Source organism: Mustelus asterias, chromosome 24, assembly GCF_964213995.1.
Source record: "Mustelus asterias chromosome 24, sMusAst1.hap1.1, whole genome shotgun sequence".
NCBI lineage: Eukaryota > Metazoa > Chordata > Chondrichthyes > Carcharhiniformes > Triakidae > Mustelus > Mustelus asterias.
The window spans coordinates 45,845,879-45,865,298 of record NC_135824.1 but is presented as its reverse complement, the minus strand read 5'-3'; the positions used below and the strand labels follow the sequence as shown (position 1 = coordinate 45,865,298).

At 44.8% G+C, this 19,420-nt stretch overlaps 1 protein-coding gene across 6 annotated transcripts in view; it reads left to right on the top strand.

Moving 5' to 3' along the window:
- The window catches only part of LOC144511068 (regulator of microtubule dynamics protein 3-like), a 62,657-nt gene that overhangs the window by 19,802 nt on the left and 23,435 nt on the right, over positions 1 to 19,420 (top strand). For all 6 annotated transcript variants that reach the window (XR_013500747.1, XR_013500746.1, XR_013500745.1 and 3 more), the window contains exons 4-7: positions 1,463 to 1,565; positions 1,932 to 1,992; positions 3,063 to 3,135; positions 15,071 to 15,114. Coding sequence is in view for 1 of the 6 variants with exons in the window: in XM_078241040.1 (XP_078097166.1) it covers positions 1,463 to 1,565; positions 1,932 to 1,992; positions 3,063 to 3,135; positions 15,071 to 15,114 (281 nt within the window). In the remaining 5 variants the exon portion in view is untranslated. The remainder of the gene's footprint in view (positions 1 to 1,462; positions 1,566 to 1,931; positions 1,993 to 3,062; positions 3,136 to 15,070; positions 15,115 to 19,420) is intronic.

The following is a 19,420-nucleotide window of genomic DNA, read 5'->3' as shown; positions in this document are numbered from 1 at the left end:
AGTAAGAAGTCTAACAACACCAGGTTAAAGTCCAACAGGTTTATTTGGTAGCAAAAGCCACTAGCTTTCGGAACAGACTGTCCCTTCGTCAGGTGGGTGGCAGAACTCCCACCCACCTGACGAAGGAACAGCCTGTTCCGAAAGCTAGTGGCTTTTGCTATCAAATAACCCTGTTGGACTTTAACCTGGTGTTGTTAGACTTCTTACTGAAGCCTGAAATGCAGCCTCTTGATTTTTTTTGACAGAGTGTCGTAAGATCTGGAGAGAAACACGCCGGTTTCCTCACCGGAAACAATACTCTGCTATTTTTTTGTAAGATTTTGCCATTGTTTCCTCTGGTTGGGAAGCTAAAACATTGGGGAACAATCTCAGGATAAGGTCATTTAGGACTGAGATGAGGAGAAATTATTTCACACAAAGAGTTGCGAATCTTTGGAATTCTCTGCCCCAGAAGATTGTGGATATTCCATTGTGAATCCATTGAAGTCCTGGATAGACAGATTTTTGATCTCTCATGAATCAAGGGATATGGAGAGCAGGTTGGAAAATGAAGTTGAAGATGAGGATCAGCCATGATTGTATTGAATGGTGGAGCATGCTCGACAGGCCAGATGGTCTACCCCTGCTCCTATTTCTTGTATTCTTGTGTATGGAAAAGATCCATGTTCCATCATCGGCCCTGCTGGTCGAGACACTGCATCCACAAGCCAAATAATCAGCTCCCCAAGCAGATCCCCTTTTCACAACTTAAGGGTGGCACCTGATCTCAAGGAGGACAGCAAAAATGTTTTAAGGACAGTCTGAAGGCTTCACTGAAAAGGGGACATTGATGCATGGGAAGAACTCTGGGGCATGTGGCAATATCTCATCCAATAAGCCGCAACACAGTCGGAAACCGACTGCATAAACTCTGCTGTGGAGAGGCAACAAAGCAGAAGGAGCGAGAGCAGGACCCTGGTTCGAGAACACAAACTCACCCCCACCTCCTTCCTCTTATCCCCTCTGCCCAAAGACCTGTGGCTCCAGGATTGGCCTGCTGAGTCACCCATGGATGCACAAATCATGAAGCCTGGCAAATGTCATCCCCATTTTGAGCGACTGTTGACGATGACAATATAAAGGATCTCATGGCACCATTTCATAGAAGAGTAAGGGTGTCCTGGAAACCTGACCAATATTTATCCCTTATTCACTAAAAGAAAACAGGCTACCCAGTCATTGTCGTGTTGCTGTTTGTGCTTTTTGCTGTATGCGCACTGGATGCTGTTCTTCCTATATTACAACACTTCAAAAGCTTTTGTAATGAGATTGAAGAGATGCCCTGAGATTGTGAAGGATGAATATAAATGCAAGTCCTTGTGCTTTCTTTAAATTGCAATTTTTAAATATATTAACAAAGTTAACCTCACCGAGCCATTATCTCAAAGTATAGCACTTCTATTAACGCTTTTATGACTTACAGTATGGTAAACGAAGAGAGTTCTGTTGGCGGATGATTCGTGCCTACAGTGACATGACTCAGCTGACAGAAGACAAAGAAACACAGAAATGCTACGCTTTGGCTGGTAAGAGATTTACTCTTGAAACTCTAAAATATGACTGAGTCCTCCCTAATTCTGGCCTCTTCAGCAGCGCCGATTTTAATCTCTCCACCATTGGCAGCCGTGCCTTCAGTTGCATCGGCCTCAAGCTCTGGAATTCCGTCCATAAACCTCTCCACTTTTGATTGTTTTCTAAATGATTACCACACTCCATCATAATCATTTGCTCTGAGCGCTCCGATTATTCTATATTATAGCCCTAAATTCACTCTGAAACCTCCGATTATTCTATATTATATCCCTAAGTTCACTCTGAACCCTCCGATTATTCTATATTATATCCCTAAGTTCTTATGTGATTTTTCATTCTTTTTCCTTCATTCTTTGCAGGAAGAGATGAAGCAACTGCCAGTCTGCAGGACCATGGGGATAGTATAGAATGCCAAATATGGTATGGATTTATTCCTTCCTTTCCCCTCCCAAATTAACCTAGAGGATCAGTCAAACAACTACAGTGAGGCTTCCGGATGCCTTGGGATTTTTATTCTGATATGAGAAACAAACCAAGTGAGGTCGGGTCAGAAAATGGGTCTTAAACTTTGGAAGAAATAGCTCTGCTTGCGAATTGTAGCAAAGCTGTGAAACACTCTGGCCCACACTTTTCTGCCAAAGTAACAGCGAATTTAATGGCACATGCATCCAGCTGCTTGTCGTGAGGAAATGTTCCCCAGTGGATTGGCACAAGCTGCAGGATTGTCCCCACACCATTCCTTGCACGGATGGCAACTTACTGCCAGCATCCCGATTAGTTTCAAAATACTGCTGTATTTGTTGTTGAATGCTAATGAAAGTTGGTGCAGAAAGTTATAGCTGTTACTTAACATTATAATAATCTTTTCAATGATGAGATCTATGTTCCTGCAATGCCAGAAAGGGAATAATTTAAACAGCAGCGTCTCATTCCTACAATTGTTAGAGAATTTTAAAATTATAATTTTAAAAATACTTACATTTTGCTCTCTCAATCCAATCTTTCTTTCCCCCTCATTCTCTTTAGGTTGACCCTAATTCACCCACTTTTCTTCTCTGTCGTTCCTCTGCATTTTGTAATCCCTAAATCACTTAGACTGTTGGTATCGTCATTCGCTAAGGTTCCAGATGCCACATTTCCCTCACCACAGCTCACTCTGTGAGAGTGCCTACACCACATGAACGCCAGCTGTTCTAGAAGCTGGCTCACCACCACCTTCTCTCAAAGGGCAGTTAGGGACGGGTAATAGAAGTGCTAGCCAAGCCAGTGATGCCCAGATCCTGTGAACTTCCAGCAACTTGAAGGGAAAAGGGTTAGAGCTGATGGGTGAGGGAGAAATTCGAATAGGCCCTTTATCCGCATAGTCAGCAAACTGAAGAGACCTTCTACACGTGATACCTCTTCCTCACTAAAGTTATTAATTGTAATCAGATGTTCATTTAAACAGTGGGGGATTTTAACATTTGATATGTTATTTTTCCACAATGAAGGCTTGCTGTAGTATGTCGCCATCTGCAGGACCATGACGTTGAGGATAGGTGCGAAGAAAATAACAATCTGAAGGTCAGGAAAATTATTAATTGAAGTGCCTTGAATGTACAACCTAGGCTGGCACGCCTGTACAATGTTGAGGCAATGCTCTATTATTGGACTTGCTGTCCTTCAGGTGACAGATCAAATCAAGGCCTCACTAACCTGTTCTAGTGGCCATTAAAAACCCCACTGCACTATAGGAAGAAAATAAAGTTTATTTATTAGTGTCACAAGTAGACTTCCATTAACACTGCAATGAAGTTACTGTGAAAATCCCCTATTCGCCACACTCTGCCGCCTGTTCAGGTACACTGAGGGAGAATTTAGCATGGCCAATACACCTAACCAGCACGTCTTTCGAACTGTGAGAGGAAACCTGGAAGAAACCCACACAGACACGGGGGAACGTGCAGACTCCGCACAGACAGTGACCCAAGCCGGGAATTGAACCTGGGTCCTTGGCGCTGTGAGGCAGCAGTGCTATCCACTGTGCCAAAATGGCGTTCTCATCAATCCTCCTTCCTTAGCCAACCCTAACAAAAACAGAGAAGATCATCATTCGTTTTGTTGGTGTTTGTGGAATCTTGCCGCCTTCAAAACACATAGTAGACCCATTAACAAGCCAGGTCTGTTCAAGTATGTGAAGCACTTTGTGATATTGCTGGTGCTAATTAAATGCAAATCACTTTTTTCTTTCAACTGGCATTTGTATCTTCTGAATTAGCTACCAAGTGATTAATTTCCTCTTTGCAGCTTTAGCACAAAGATTAAAACATTCATATCAACCAGTGCATCGAATAGGTTGGAAGAATATAATATTAAGGGTAAGATGCTTGGCAGTGTGGAAGAACAGAGGGATCTTGGGGTCCGGGTTCATAGGACGCTCAAAGCGGCGTCGCAGGTAGAGGCTGTGGTTAAGGCGGCGTATGGAATACTGGCCTTCATCAATAGAGGAATTGAGTTTAGAAAATCGGGAGATAATGCTGCAGCTGTATAGGACGCTGGTCAGACCTCACCTGGAGTACTGTGCCCAGTTCTGGTCGCCTCATTACAGAAAGGATGTGGAAGCCATAGAACGGGTGCAGAGGAGATTTACGAGGATGTCGCCGGGATTAAGTAGTATGCCTTATGAGGATAGGTTGAGAGAGCTAGGTCTATTCTCCTTGGAGAGGCGAAGGATGAGAGGTGACCTGATAGAGGTGTATAAGATGTTGAGCGGTATTGATAGAGTGGATTCTCAGAGGCTTTTACCCAGGGCTGAAATGGTGGTCACGAGAGGCCACAGGTTTACGGTGCTGGGGAGTAGGTATAGAGGAGATATTAGGGGTACGTTTTTCACTCAGAGGGTGGTGGGTGCGTGGAATCGGCTGCCAGTAGTGGTGGTGGAAGCGGATTTGATTGAGTCTTCTAAGAGACTTTTGGATAGGTTCATGGAGGTTAGTAAGATAGAGGGTTATAGATGAGACTAGAAGGTAAGGAAATTGTTCGGTGCAACTTATGGGCCGAAGGGCCTGTTTGTGCTGTAGCTTTTCTATGTTCTCTATGTTCTATGCATCAAGAACAGGCTGGACTCAGGCTGTTGCAGATATTGGTGTATTTCCTAGGGCCGTAAATTGGCAGTATCAGAGTCCAATTGAATAATAATGCAACTGTACAATCTTAATGCAGGCTATAGTGTAATTATTATTGACAAATATGTAAAAACATCTGAGAAATGTCACTGAAACTTCCAGTAAAAAGAATGATGGTGTTGGAGATGTATTGACTAAGCAAACAGAACTTCACATCCCCTGTCACCTTTTCGTTCCTACCCCTCCCATCCTGAAGGTGGGGTGGCATTGATACACAGTATATGGTTGTATGGACTCCAGTTCTGCTATTCAATGGCATTTCACCCAAGTGAGCCTAAAAGGTGAGTGTTGACAGATTGTTAATCCGCTGTCATTAATGGAAATAATGACTTTGTTAATTGTGACATTTGGAAAACCATTGCTGGCAAATTTTATTTGGAAAATTATCCCGCGTAAACTGTTGTGCTGAATATCTTTGTGTTGGTGAGTAAAGGAAAAAGTCCTGGAAAGGACTAACTGGTCAATTGGGCATGGCCCATGCAGTTATGGTGAGACTAAGCCTAGGTGCCTTCCCCTCCCAACCATCAACATCCATGTAATCTCCTGATAGAAACAAAAAAGATTCTCTGGAGGGAAAATACTTCAGGATGAGAAACTCTGAATTTCTGCAGACCAAAGGTGATATTCTATTGGATCAAGTGGTCCAGCGTGCGAGACAGGCCAAGCTTCAAGCATTTAATCGGGCTGTAATTCATGGTGACTCTGTGGACTGGATAGGTCCACAGGCACTGGTCCCTCCTGTATAAAAACCCACCAAACCAGCCAAAAAGGGTTGGAAACTCTACACCAGCAGCCATTTTGAGATGCCTGTGTTGTGGAGCATAAAACCAGCATAGACACAAAGACTGCCCTGCAAGAGGGATGGAATGCTTCCAGTGTGGCAGAACTGGACATTTCAAGCATTTCTTCAAATCCAGCAATTTTAATCAAAGTTGCAGATAGCAAGTATTTATGAAACATATTCCTTGCAAGGAATGGAAAAGGATGACGTTGCAGAGTTCCTAGAGGAAGTAGATGGTCTTGATCCAAACCATTAGTTTCTTATAGTCCAAGTTAAAGTCTTTGATATTTATTTTAAGATTGATACAAGAACAGCTGTTAGCACATTAGCAGATGATCTCGAATGGCTTCAGCTAATGACCCTTTATCCATCAGGCATCATGTTACAAGGTCCAGGAGGCATAGACTTTCCATTCAAAGACAGGATAATTGCTCCTGTTCGCTGCAAGGTCCAATAGACCTTGATTCTCTCTATGTTCTTCACAATATCAAGCATCAGATCAAGCCCAAGATGGGGCGCAATGCCTTCTCTTGTCCTTTTGGATCTTGTTTGTCTCTCTTGTGGGGACCATGAATTGAATTCAATTGGAATTTGGTTTTTGGAGCGAGCAAAGAGATGGATTCGGGTCTGCCTGATCCACTCTGCACATTTGTAACTTCAAGAATGGTGTAAAAATTAAAAACATATATCCTTGTTGAGTGACGATGTTGGCGTACTTCTAGGAATCCTAGTAAAACTAGGTGATGTTCATAATTTGAACGAGTCACCATCTTGCGTGCAACAGTCTTCAACATTTTGCTTCAAAGCAGTGGAAATTCAGACTTCAGCGGTCTGACAAAGTTTATACACTCAGTAAGTTACTTTCTTTCACAGAGACACCATCCACTAGACCCTGGACAAACAAGGAAGCTATGAATTTCTGTGGAATACAGAAGGCACTGCAGAACAGTGACCATCCCCATAATGACCTTCACTCTTCCTAAAGAGTGAAGAGGAAGACCCCTTTGCGGTACTGAGTGGTCTCTTGAAGGAAGAGGTCGTAGAGAATGATTCAACCTCCCCATTGATGGATGCACCATCTGAAGTCTCTGTTGTCTTTTTGAATCTACCAATGTATTGCCTATTATATCTCTTGTTGTCCATGAAGAGTCTTTCACAGAGGATGCTTTGCTTGAGTCTAAGTTAGAGTTCATGGAGGATCAAATTGCTAAAGAGCTGATACCTTCCCAGGGTGAAAGTTAATTGCCTCCCGTACTTCAGTCCCAGCTGAAAGTTGTCTTCTTTTCAGAACTGGAATTCAGAATCTTTAGCACTTCTAAAACTGTGATTAGTTCCATGGGATGCTTCCCTCATTACAGAGTATGAGGTTGTCTTGTCTCCATATTCTCAGCAGTTCTTCCCATTGCCCATAGTGGCGCAACCACATATAGAGTGAAGTGTGGCTCTCTTACCACTACCTACAGAACGTAGACGGTCTTCCCTTAAAATCATGGAGAAATGATCTCCTCTTCTCCTGACAGTCTTACAGAAAGTTGGTCGTTTTTTGTTCATCATCGAAGTTGATTGAAATCTCAGGTCTTCAATGCCTTTCCGGTCTTCAATACAGCAATTGATGATACTGCCAGGACAGGCTTCCCAGGAGTTAAAGATCACTCCTTTTCTGAAGCTTCCTCCCTGAGTCCTTCAAGGGAGCAACAAAGTTCCTCAGAGTGTCCCAGAGAGTCAAAAGATCAATTCTGTTCATTCTTCTATTTTGAGTCAGTCTTTCATTGCAAAGTCTTTGTGGTCCCTGCAGTTCAGTCATCTTGACACCGATACTCAGCTCTCCAGCTATACTGACAGGAAAGCTGTTAAAGTGTTGTCCTATTCTGCAGATGATGATGTCCTACCAACTGCAGAGGAAAAACCCTTATGTCTCCAAGCCACCTTCCCTGAGGGCCAAGAAAGGTCATCCAGACTTGAAACATTGACTCTATTCTCTTTCCACAGATGCTGTCAGACCTGCTGAGATTTTCCAGCATTTTCTGTTTTGGTCATCATTAGATTTTCAGTGCAATTTAAAAAAAATAATTAATTCAAATGTTACCATCTACCATGTGGGATTTGAACCCAGGCCCCCAGAGTATTACTCTGGATTACTAGTCCAGTGACAATACCACTATGCCACCGCCTTCCCTTTACAAGGTAGATGATGATGCACCACTGACACTGGTCAGTCATATGTTAATCTTTCTCCAAGCGGGAGGTTGGAATCATGCTCCCTTTGTAGCCTATTTAGAAGTAGTACTAATAAAGTAAGTAGTATTAATTAAGCAGATACAGTCTGTCTAAGAACCAAGTCTTACACCTAGAGACCAAGACAGAAGGACTCAATTTCAGAATAGTGTCTACGAATACTTAATATTGTATTTGCTCTTAGCATTACCCCATGGCGCTACTCATAAACCCTTGGAGATTTGTGTACGACACTTGGATATTTTTCCTACTCTGCACTTGTTAGTACAGAACATTGCATTGTGTGCATATCCATTATATTCATTCTACCCACATGCACAACACTACACTTAGCTGTATCAAAACACATATACTGGATGTATGCCCATTCCCTCAAAGTATTTCAATCCAGTGAGAGTTTTGTATCCTCACCCAAAGACCTAACTCTCATAAAGTTTTGTATCACCTCCAAGTATGCACATAGGTCCTTACGATACGTTCATTCAAATCACTAATTATAGCTGTGCAAAGCAATGACAAGCTACTGGGAATCCACCAGTAAAATTAGTTTCCGTGCAGAACCACTATCATTAATAACCAGCTTCCTGTGAGAATTCTACCAATTTTGCTATCAAGATGAGAATTTTGAGTGGGTAAATCTCCTCACTTGGCAAACCCGTCTCCATGGAACGCGCACACGATTTTCACTTCTGGGAGACAAGGCCATGATGGAGTCAGGCCTACTGTCTCCAGAGGCAATTCAGAGCCGGCAAAGGCAGGTTGTTCCTTGAGATGCGGCCCAGTTTTAAATAAGATTGTTGGGCCCTTTAGCCCGCATCTTCCCATGTAATGTATAATAATATAATGGTAAAAAGGTAAAAACTGGGCAGCATGGACAAGTTGGGCTGAAGAGCCTGTTTCCATGCTGTAAACCTGTATGATTCTATGTCCCCTCATATCCCTATACCACCTCCATAGCCACTCAACCAGTATTTACTGACCTGGGGAGCTGAGTTGAGATGAAAAATATATAAGTTTCTAACAATACAAGTGTTCTCACTCACACACACTTGGGGGAGAAAGAAAGCTCTTATTTGCAAAGATTTTAAACTCCCAACTGTTCAATCTGTTGCAAAAACAACCTTCTATTTACTAACCACGTCAAAGACAGCCAATCCTTCAATAGCTTCTTAAAACTATCAATGAAAATGTGAACTCAACTCTCTCACCCAATTGCTGAAATAAGTAGTTCCGGAGCTTTTGAATCTCAACCAAGCATTCACTTATGAGTTCAGCTGTAATAACAGCCCTTGAGAAATGTCAACAATGGAATCTATTGAGCCCACAGGAATGGACGGCTAATGGTTTCTTCTAAGACGCACCAAATGGCCTGTCAATTGTTGCACTCCAGCAACAGGCATTTACTCTTTTTGCTTAACAGACAGATTTTAATTTTTTTTTTAAAATACTGGGGATTTAAATCACTTAAGGTCTGTATAACTGTACTTGTCTTATCTGCCCCTCACAAACTTTTACGCCTACTCCATAAATTTATGACTCCCACACTGTTAAAGGGTTAAAGCCCTTCAAATAGCCCTGCTGAGTTTGATTTCCCACCTGATGACCCCTCCTCCAGCCTGCAAAACTAAGATCATCCGGAAATAGGAGCAGGACCTCAGTATGTCGGTCCCACCCGCCATTATGAAAGTCGCTGGAATTTCCCGACTCCACTGAAATCTGTTCCCTTGTGTCAGATTACTAGGAGCATTCCAAGCACAGGACTGCCCCAATGGCCTGTCAACTCTTTCATAGAATCCCAGATCCCTACAGTGCAGAAGGAGGCCATTCGGCCCATCGAGCCTGCACCAACAACAATCCCACTCAGGCCCTATCCCTGTAACCACATATATTTACCCTGCTAAACCCCCTGACACTAAGGGGCAATTTAGCATGGCCAATCCACCTAACCTACACAGAGGATAAAAGGTGGGGGGGGTGGCATTGTTGGTCAGGGCAAATGTTACAGTGGTACTCAGGCAGGATAGATTAGGGAGCTTGTCTACAGAGGCCCTATGGGTGGAGCTGAGAAACAGGAAAGGTATGACCACATTAATGGGCTTGTATTATAGATCACCCAATAGTCAGCGAGAATTGGAGGAGCAAATCAGCGGAGAGATAGCTGACAACTGCAAGAAACACAAAGTTGTGATAGTAGGGGATTTTAATTTTCCACATATAGATTGGGACTCGCATACTGTTAAAGGTTTAGACGGGGTAGAGTTTGTAAAATGTGTTCAGGAGAATTTTCTACATCAGTATATAGAGGTGCCAACTAGAGAGGATACGATATTGGATCTCCTATTGGGAAATGAGTTAGGGCAGGTGATGGATGTGAGTGTGAGGGAACACTTTGGATCCAGTGATCATAATGCCATTAGTTTCAACCTGATCATGGATAAGGATAGATCTGGTCCTCGGGTTGAAGTTCTGAACTGGAAAAAAGCCAAATTTGATTAAATGAGAAGGGATCTGGGAAGTGTGGATTGGCACAGGCTGTTCTCTGGTAAGGATGCAAATGGAAAGTGGGAGGCCTTCAAAGGAGAAATTTTGAGAGTGCAGAGTTTGTATGTTCCTGTCAGGATTAAAGGCAAAGTAAATAGGAATAAGGAACCTTGGTTCTCGAGGGAGATTGTAACACTGATTAAGAGGAAGAGAGAGTTGTATGAAATGTACAGGCAGCAAGGAACAGATCAGATGCTTGAGTATAAAAAGTGCAAGAAGCTACTTAAGAGGGAAATCAGGAGGGCTAAAAGAAGACATGAGGTTGCTTTGGCAGACAGAGTGCAGGAAAATCCAAAGAGCTTCTATAGGTATGTTAGGAGCAAAAGGATAGTGAGGGATAAAATTGGTCCTCTTGAAGACCAGAGTGGTAGACTGTGTATGGAACCAAAAGAGATGGGGGAGATACTAAATGGTTTTTTTGCATCCGTATTTACTGAGGAAACAGGCATGGAGTCTACAGAAATAGGGCAAACTGGTAGGGAGGTCATGGAACCTTTACAGATTAAAGGGGAGGAGGTGCTGGCTGTCTTGAGGCAAATCAGAGTGGATAAATCCCCAGGACCGGACAGGGTATTCCCACGGACCTTGAGGGAAGCTAGTGTTGAACTTGCAGGGGCCCTGGCAGACATATTTAAAATGTCAGTATTCACGGAGGAGGTGCCGGATGATTGGAGGGTGGCTCATGTTGTTCCGTTGTTTAAAAAAGGTTCCAAAAGAAATCTGGGAAATTATAGGCCAGTAAGTTTGACGTCGGTGGTGGGCAAGTTATTGGAAGGTGTGATAAGGGATAGGATCTACAAATATTTGGATAGACAGGGACTTATTAGGGAGAGTCAACATGGCTTTGTGCGTGGTAGGTCATGTTTGACCAATCTATTAGAGTTTTTCGAGGAGGTTACCAGGAAAGTGGATGAAGGGAAGGCGGTGGATGTTGTCTACCTGGATTTCAGCAAGGCCTTTGACAAGGTCCCTCATGGGAGGTTAGTTAGGAAGGTTCAGTCGCTAGGTATACATGGGGAGGTAGTAAATTGGATTAGACACTGGCTCAATGGAAGAAGCCAAAGAGTGGTTGTGGAGGATTGCTTCTGAGTGGAGGCCTGTGACTAATGGTGTGCCGCAGGGATCGGTGTTGGGTCCGTTGTTGTTTGTCATCTATATCAGTGATCTGGATGATAATGTGGTAAATTGGATCAGCAAGTTTGCTGATGATACAAAGATTGGAGGTGTAGTGGACAGTGAGGAAGGTTTTCAAAGCTTGCAGAGGGATTTGGACCAACTAGAAAAATGGGCTAAAAAATGGCAAATGGAATTTAACGCAGACAAGTGTGAGATATTGCACATTGGAAGGACAAACCAAAGTAGAACGTACAGGGTAAATGGTAGGACTCTGAAGAGTGCAGTTGAACAGAGGGATCTGGGAATAGAGGTACAGAATTCCCTAAAAGTGACGTCACAGGTGGATAGGGTTGTAAAGAGTGCCTTTGGTACATTGGCCTTTGTAAATCGGAGTATCAAGTATAAAAGTTGGAGTGTTATGGTAAGGTTATATAAGACATTGGTGAGGCCGAATTTGGAGTATTGTGTACAGTTTTGGTCACCTAGTTACAGGAAGGATGTAAATAAGGTTGAAAGAGTGCAGAGAAGGTTCACAAGGATGTTGCCGGGACTTGAGAAGCTGAGTTACAGAGAGAGATTGAATAGGTTGGGACTTTATTCCCTGGAGCGTAGAAGATTGAGGGGAGATTTGATAGAGGTGTATAAGATTTTGATGGGTATAGATAGAGTGAATGCAAGCAGGCTTTTTCCGCTGAGGCTAGGGGAGAAAAAAACCAGAGGGCATGGGTTAAGGGTGAAAGGAGAAAAGTTTAAAGGGAATATTAGGGGGGGCTTCTTCACGCAGAAAGTGGTGGGGGTGTGGAATGCGCTGCCGGATAAAGTGGTAAATGCGGGGTCACTTTTAACATTTAAGAAAAACTTGGACGGGTTCATGGATGAGAGGGGTGTGGAGGGATATGGTCCAAGTGCAGGTCAGTGGGACTAGGCAAAAAATGGTTCGGCACAGACAAGAAGGGCCAAAAGGCCTGTTTCTGAGCTGTAATTTTTCTATGGTTCTATCTTTGGAGTGTCTTTCTCTGCAGTTGCAACATTAAATCTCTGAACTATAGTTCATAATAGAGTGTAAGGCCTTCATTTGTCTACTGGTAAAATTTGACGGGCTGAATCAGTTTAAAGTCAATAAACTGTTGCTAATGAATCTTTCTGCAAAATATAAAGTCAGTTTCCAGTCAGTCTCTTCCTGTGAAGAGGCAGAGGCTGAGATTTTCCAGCTCCGCCCTGGCGGGACCCACCACGGGAGATCCGGTAGGCTGGTCAAAAGTCCCTTGGTGTTTGGTGGGACCAGATGATCCTGGCAGCCGGTGGGGCTGAAAAAGCCCCGCCCAGAGAGTATGGCTCGGTCTTTTGGTTTGGGGAACCTTGGCGCACTCTTCAGATAAATGTCAAAAATATAGCAAAATATTACTAGTGGCCAACACTTTCACCAGGATGTTGGTGGTGATTAAAGATTTGTCTTTGTTCACAAAGTACAAGGAAGTTCATTGAAAAGATTGTCCAGGGTTGTTACAGCACCCTGTTGTTAGATTTCTCAAAAGTAACTCATTCTTCTAATTACCTGTTGAGAATTTCAGGAAAGGCTAACAACTGAAGTGGCAATACAGAGAACAAAGAAAGGTACAGGCTCTCCGGCCCTCCAAGCCTGTGCCGACCACGATGCCCTACCCAAACTACAAAAAAAACCTTCTGCCCCCAACTCAATCCATATCCCTCTATTCCCTCCCTATTCATGTACCCGTCCAGATGCCTCTGAAATGTTGCTGATGTATCTGCTTCCCCTGCAATGATTAGTAATAATGGGTAAATTGAAGATGAATGGCAGGATGTTCCTGCCGGGGGAATCTTAACGTCCCACTGACAGCGATTCCCCGCCACGGGTTCCCCGGTGACAGAGTTTGTGAACAACAGGTAACCCCGTTGACAGCGGCGGGACTGGAAAATCTCACCACTGTGCAATGGTGGGCCGCCACGGAAAATCCTTCCAGTATCACAATTCGAAGAGCGAATGGGAAACGTCACTTAACCAAAACTTGTAGGTTTTATAAATAAGAGGACTGGGTTTGTTTTCAGACGGAGCAGACATTGAAATATATTCATATCTGCTCAAGTATCACTCTGTTTGTGGTACCAGCTGAAATCCTCAGACCATAACTTGAACTATGTTGCTCTTATGCAGACCATAACTAGATTAGCAAGTCCGTTGTTTAAGAAGGGTAGCAGGGATAACCCAGGAAATTATAGGCCGGTGAGCTTGACATCCGTGGTAGGGAAGTTGTTGGAGAGGATTCTTAGAGACAGGATGTATGTGCATTTAGAACGGAACAATCTCATTAGTGACAGACAGCATGGTTTTGTAAGAGGGAGGTCGTGCCTTACAAATTTGGTGGAGTTTTTTGAGGAAGTGACAAAAACGGTTGATGAAGGAAGGGCCGTGGATGTCGTCTATATGGATTTCAGTAAGGCATTTGACAAAGTCCCACATGGCAGGTTGGTTAAGAAGGTTAAGGCTCATGGGATACAAGGAGAAGTGGCTAGATGGGTGGAGAACTGGCTTGGCCATAGGAGACAGAGGGTAGTGGTCGAAGGGTCTTTTTCCGGCTGGAGCTCTGTGACCAGTGGTGTTCCGCAGGGCTCTGTACTGGGACCTCTGCTATTTGTGATATATATAAATGATTTGGAAGAAGGTGTAACTGGTGTGATCAGCAAGTTTGCGGATGACACGAAGATGGCTGGACTTGCGGATAGCGAAGAGCATTGTCGGGCAATACAGCAGGATATAAATAGGCTGGAAAATTGGGCGGAGAGGTGGCAGATGGAGTTTAATCCGGATAAATGCGAAGTGATGCATTTTGGAAGAAATAATGTAGGGAGGAGTTATACAATAAATGGCAGAGTCATCAGGAGTATAGAAACACAGAGGGACCTAGGTGTGCAAGTCCACAAATCCTTGAAGGTGGCAACACAGGTGGAGAAGGTGGTGAAGAAGGCATATGGTATGCTTGCCTTTATAGGACGGGGTATAGAGTATAAAAGCTGGAGTCTGATGATGCAGCTGTATAGAACGCTGGTTAGGCCACATTTGGAGTACTGCGTCCAGTTCTGGTCGCCGCACTACCAGAAGGACGTGGAGGCGTTAGAGAGAGTGCAGAGAAGGTTTACCAGGATGTTGCCTGGTATGGAGGGTCTTAGCTATGAGGAGAGATTGGGTAGACTGGGGTTGTTCTCCTTGGAAAGACGGAGAATGAGGGGAGATCTAATAGAGGTGTACAAGATTATGAAGGGTATAGATAGGGTGAACAGTGGGAAGCTTTTTCCCAGGTCGGAGGTGACGATCACGAGGGGTCACGGGCTCAAGGTGAGAGGGGCGAAGTATAACTCAGATATCACAGGGACGTTTTTTACACAGAGGGTGGTGGGGGCCTGGAATGCGCTGCCAAGTAGGGTGGTGGAGGCAGGCACGCTGACATCGTTTAAGACTTACCTGGATAGTCACATGAGCAGCCTGGGAATGGAGGGATACAAACGATTGGTCTAGTTGGACCAAGGAGCGGCACAGGCTTGGAGGGCCGAAGGGCCTGTTTCCTGTGCTGTACTGTTCTTTGTTCTTTGTATAGAAATGCACTGTCAAATATTAAGCGTTAAATGTAAATTCCATCTTTTCCAGGAGAGACAAGCTGAGACTGATGTGCCAGTTGAAGATGTTAACAGGCAAGTTTACCACATAAAGATCAGCTGCTGCCCTAGCCCAGTAACCGAGTAGCAGCACCAAGCTGCACAGAGTGGCAGGCCCTGGTTTCAATTCTTAGCCTGTTCCCAATCTCAGTCATGGAGCATTTGAGTTGTCGGAGCTCTTGAATTTGAGAAAGCATTGCTCAAATATAGACAAGATGTATGGTGGTGGTCAGTTCCTGCCAAGGAAGTTTCATTTGGGTTCACTAATGTAAAAAAAACTTACAATCCCCAGAGTTTGAAAGCTTTGCTATGGAGCTGTTTGAACTTAGCTTTGATTAGCATTGAACACAACGGGCCCTATTTTACCATTTTGATTCTAAGTGCTGGGCGGACTTGAATCTGGGGGTGTTTCAGATCCGACTTTTAGACCCGTTCTCAGGCGCCCCCATGCGCACTCTGCCTGAAAAAATATCAGCGATTCCAAATTGCGCTGTCGAAGCCTGTGGGCGGGGCTTAACGCACCCAAAATCCTGCAGCTCCGATCGACGCCTCCAACTGCACATACGCAGAAAAAAAATGATAGAATGCGGCTCCCCTGCCACATCCCTCCCGAGCCAGATAATGCCTCCCCCTGGTCCCCACAGACATTGCCCACCCCCACAACATTACTGACCCCCTTATCCCCCCCCCCCCCACCCCGCCACCCAGACCGATCGTGGGCCCCTTGCCTCCCCCCCCCCCCACCCATCTCAGTCAGAGTGGCAGCAGACCACTCCACCGATCTCAGACAGGGTGGCAGCGGACCTCTTCCCCCCCCCCCCACCCATCTCAGTCAGAGTGGCAGCAGACCACTCCACCGATCTCAGACAGGGTGGCAGCGGACCTCCCTCCCCCCCCACCCCCCGCCGCCATTGATCTCAGGCAGAGTGGCAGCGGACCTCCCTTCCCCCTCCCCCATTGATCTCAAACAGAGTGGCAGCAGACCCCACCACCACCACCGATCTCGAGCAGAGAGCCGTCGGACACTAGGCACTTATCTCCTCACTAACTGGAGTGCCAGAATCGGACTTCTGTGGAGCATGTCTGTTTCGTGCTGATTCTGGATGGGCGAATGCGGTGGTAAAGGGGGAAGTGCCGGTAAAGTTGGGCGTGCAGCTCTTTAAGTCAATGTAAACTTACTAACGGAACACGCTACTCGCCACATGCCCGACTTTACCAGGTTTTCGCGCCTGAAAACGGGCGTAACTCGATGGTAAAATCGGGCCCAATGGGTGGGATTTTCCAACTGCGCTAGCCCCAAAATTGGAAAATCTCACCCGTTTTTCTGCATATTGTATATTGCTTTTATGAAATAAAAAGCAAATAAATAATAAGAATTACATTTAAACGTAAGCATATTATCCACATTTTGGTGTAACGCTAAATGTATAAACAATACAATAAAAACACAGCAGGTCGATCAAGTGGAGAATTGAGCACAATCACAAGCACCACGTCCTCTTCTGTACTCCGAATTCTGCCACTTTATAGTGATGGGAAATTGTATTACATTTTATTTATTTACATCAAAGGCCCACATGTGCTTTGAAATGGATTATCTTGTACATAAATATAAAAAAACTATCAGTCTATTTTTTTCAAAAGTTCTTTTTAATCGTGGTCGTCGGAAACTGCTTCATAAAATGTTGAAATAAGAGGTTTAGAACATAGAACATAGAACATAGAACAGTACAGCACAGAACAGGCCCTTCGGCCCACGATGTTGTGCCGAGCTTTATCTGAAACCAAGATCAAGCTATCCCACTCCCTATCATCCTGGTGTGCTCCATGTGCCTATCCAATAACCGCTTAAATGTTTCTAAAGTGTCTGACTCCACTATCACTGCAGGCAGTCCATTCCACACCCCAACCACTCTCTGCGTAAAGAACCTACCTCTGATATCCGTCCTGTATCTCCCACCACGAACCCTATAGTTATGCCCCCTTGTAATAGCTCCATCCACCCGAGGAAATAGTCTTTGAACGTTCACTCTATCTATCCCCTTCATCATTTTATACACCTCTATCAAGTCTCCCCTCAGCCGCCTCCGCTCCAGAGAGAATAGCCCTAGCTCCCTCAACCTTTCCTCATATGACCTACCCTCCAAACCAGGCAGCATCCTGGTAAATCTCCTCTGCACTCCTTCCAGCGCTTCCACATCCTTCCTATAGTGAGGTGACCAGAACTGCACACAATATTCCAAATGTGGTCTCACCAAGGTCCTGTACAGTTGCAGCATAACCCCGCGGCTCTTAAACTCCAACCCCCTGTTAATAAAGGCTAACACACTACAGGCCTTCTTCACAGCTCTATCCACTTGAGTGGCAACCTTTAGAGATCTGTGGATATGGACCCCAAGATCTCTCTGTTCCTCCACAGTCTTCAGAACCCTACCTTTGACCCTGTAATCCACATTTAAATTTGTCCTACCAAAATGAATCACCTCACATTTATCAGGGTTAAACTCCATTTGCCATTTTTCAGCCCAGCTTTGCATCCTATCTATGTCTCTTTGCAGCCTACAACAGCCCTCCACCTCATCCACTACTCCACCAATCTTGGTGTCATCAGCAAATTTACTGATCCACCCTTCAGCCCCCTCCTCTAAGTCATTAATAAAAATCACAAAGAGCAGAGGACCAAGCACTGATCCCTGCGGCACACCGCTAGCAACCTGCCTCCAATCCGAAAATTTTCCATCGACCACCACCCTCTGTCTTCGGTCAGACAGCCAGTTGCCTATCCAATCGGCCAACTTTCCCTCTATCCCACACCTCCTCACTTTCATCATAAGCCGACCATGGGGGACCTTATCAAACGCCTTACTAAAATCCATGTATATGACATCAACTGCCCTACCTTCATCAACACACTTAGTTACTTCCTCAAAAAATTCTATCAAATTTGTGAGGCACGACTTGCCCTTCACGAATCCGTGCTGACTATCTCGGATTAATCCGCATCTTTCTAAATGGTCGTAAATCCCATCCCTAAGGACCCTTTCCATCAATTTACCAACCACCGAAGTAAGACTAACCGGTCTATAATTACCAGGGTCATTTCTATTCCCTTTCTTAAACAGAGGAACAACATTCGCCATTCTCCAGTCCTCTGGCACCATCCCCGTGGACAGCGAGGACCCAAAGATCAACGCCAAAGGCTCTGCAATCTCATCCCTTGCCTCCCAAAGAATCCTAGGATACATTTCATCAGGCCCAGGGGACTTATCGACCTTCAGTTTATTCAAAACTGCCAAGACATCCTCCCTCCGAACATCTATTTCCTCCAGCCTATTAGCCTGTAACACCTTCTCTTCCTCAAAAACATGGCCCCTCTCCTTGGTGAACACTGAAGAAAAGTATTCATTCATCACCTCGCCTATCTCTACTGACTCCATACACAAGTTCCCACTACTGTCCTTGACCGGCCCTAACCTCACCCTGGTCATTCTTTTATTCCTCACATAAGAGTAAAAAGCCTTGGGGTTTTCCTTGATCCGACCCACCAAGGACTTCTCATGTCCCCTCCTAGCTCTCCTAAGCCCCTTTTTCAGCTCATTCCTTGCTAACTTGTAACCCTTAATCGAGCCATCTGAACCTTGTTTCCTCATCCCTACATAAGCTTCCCTCTTCCTTTTCACAAGACATTCCACCTCTTTTGTGAACCATGGTTCCCTCACTCGGCCATTTCCTCCCTGCCTGACAGGAACATACCTATCAAGGGCATCCAGTATTTGTTCCTTGAAAAAATTCCACTTTTCATTAGTTCCTTTCTCTGACAGTTTCTGTTCCCAACTTATGCCCCCTAATTCTTGCCTAATCGCATCATAATTACCCCTCCCCCAATTGTAAACCTTGCCCTGCCGTACGGCCCTATCCCTCTCCATTGCAATAACAAAAGACACCGAATTGTGGTCACTATCTCCAAATTGCTCTCCCACAACCAAATCTAACACTTGGCCCGGTTCATTTCCCGGTTTAGCATCTCGGGTTGGACCGAAGGGCCTGTTTCCATGCTGTATGACTCTATGACTCAGGCGTGATGCCACAAACCATGTTCAGTCACCTGATCTCACCTGGGCTGGCAGGGTGCTACAGTTCCTCAGCACCTCTGAGCTGCTGGGTGAAGGGGGTATCCGCCAGGGTTTCAAATCCTGACCACTCTCCTTTGACCCCTGTCAGAAGGGTTCTTGTGTAAGCCTCTGGCGAGGACCATACTGCATTACGTACTGCAGCCCAAAGCTGTGTGGGTTAGGTTGATTGGCCAGGTTAAAAATTGCCCCTTAGAGTCCTGAGATGCGTA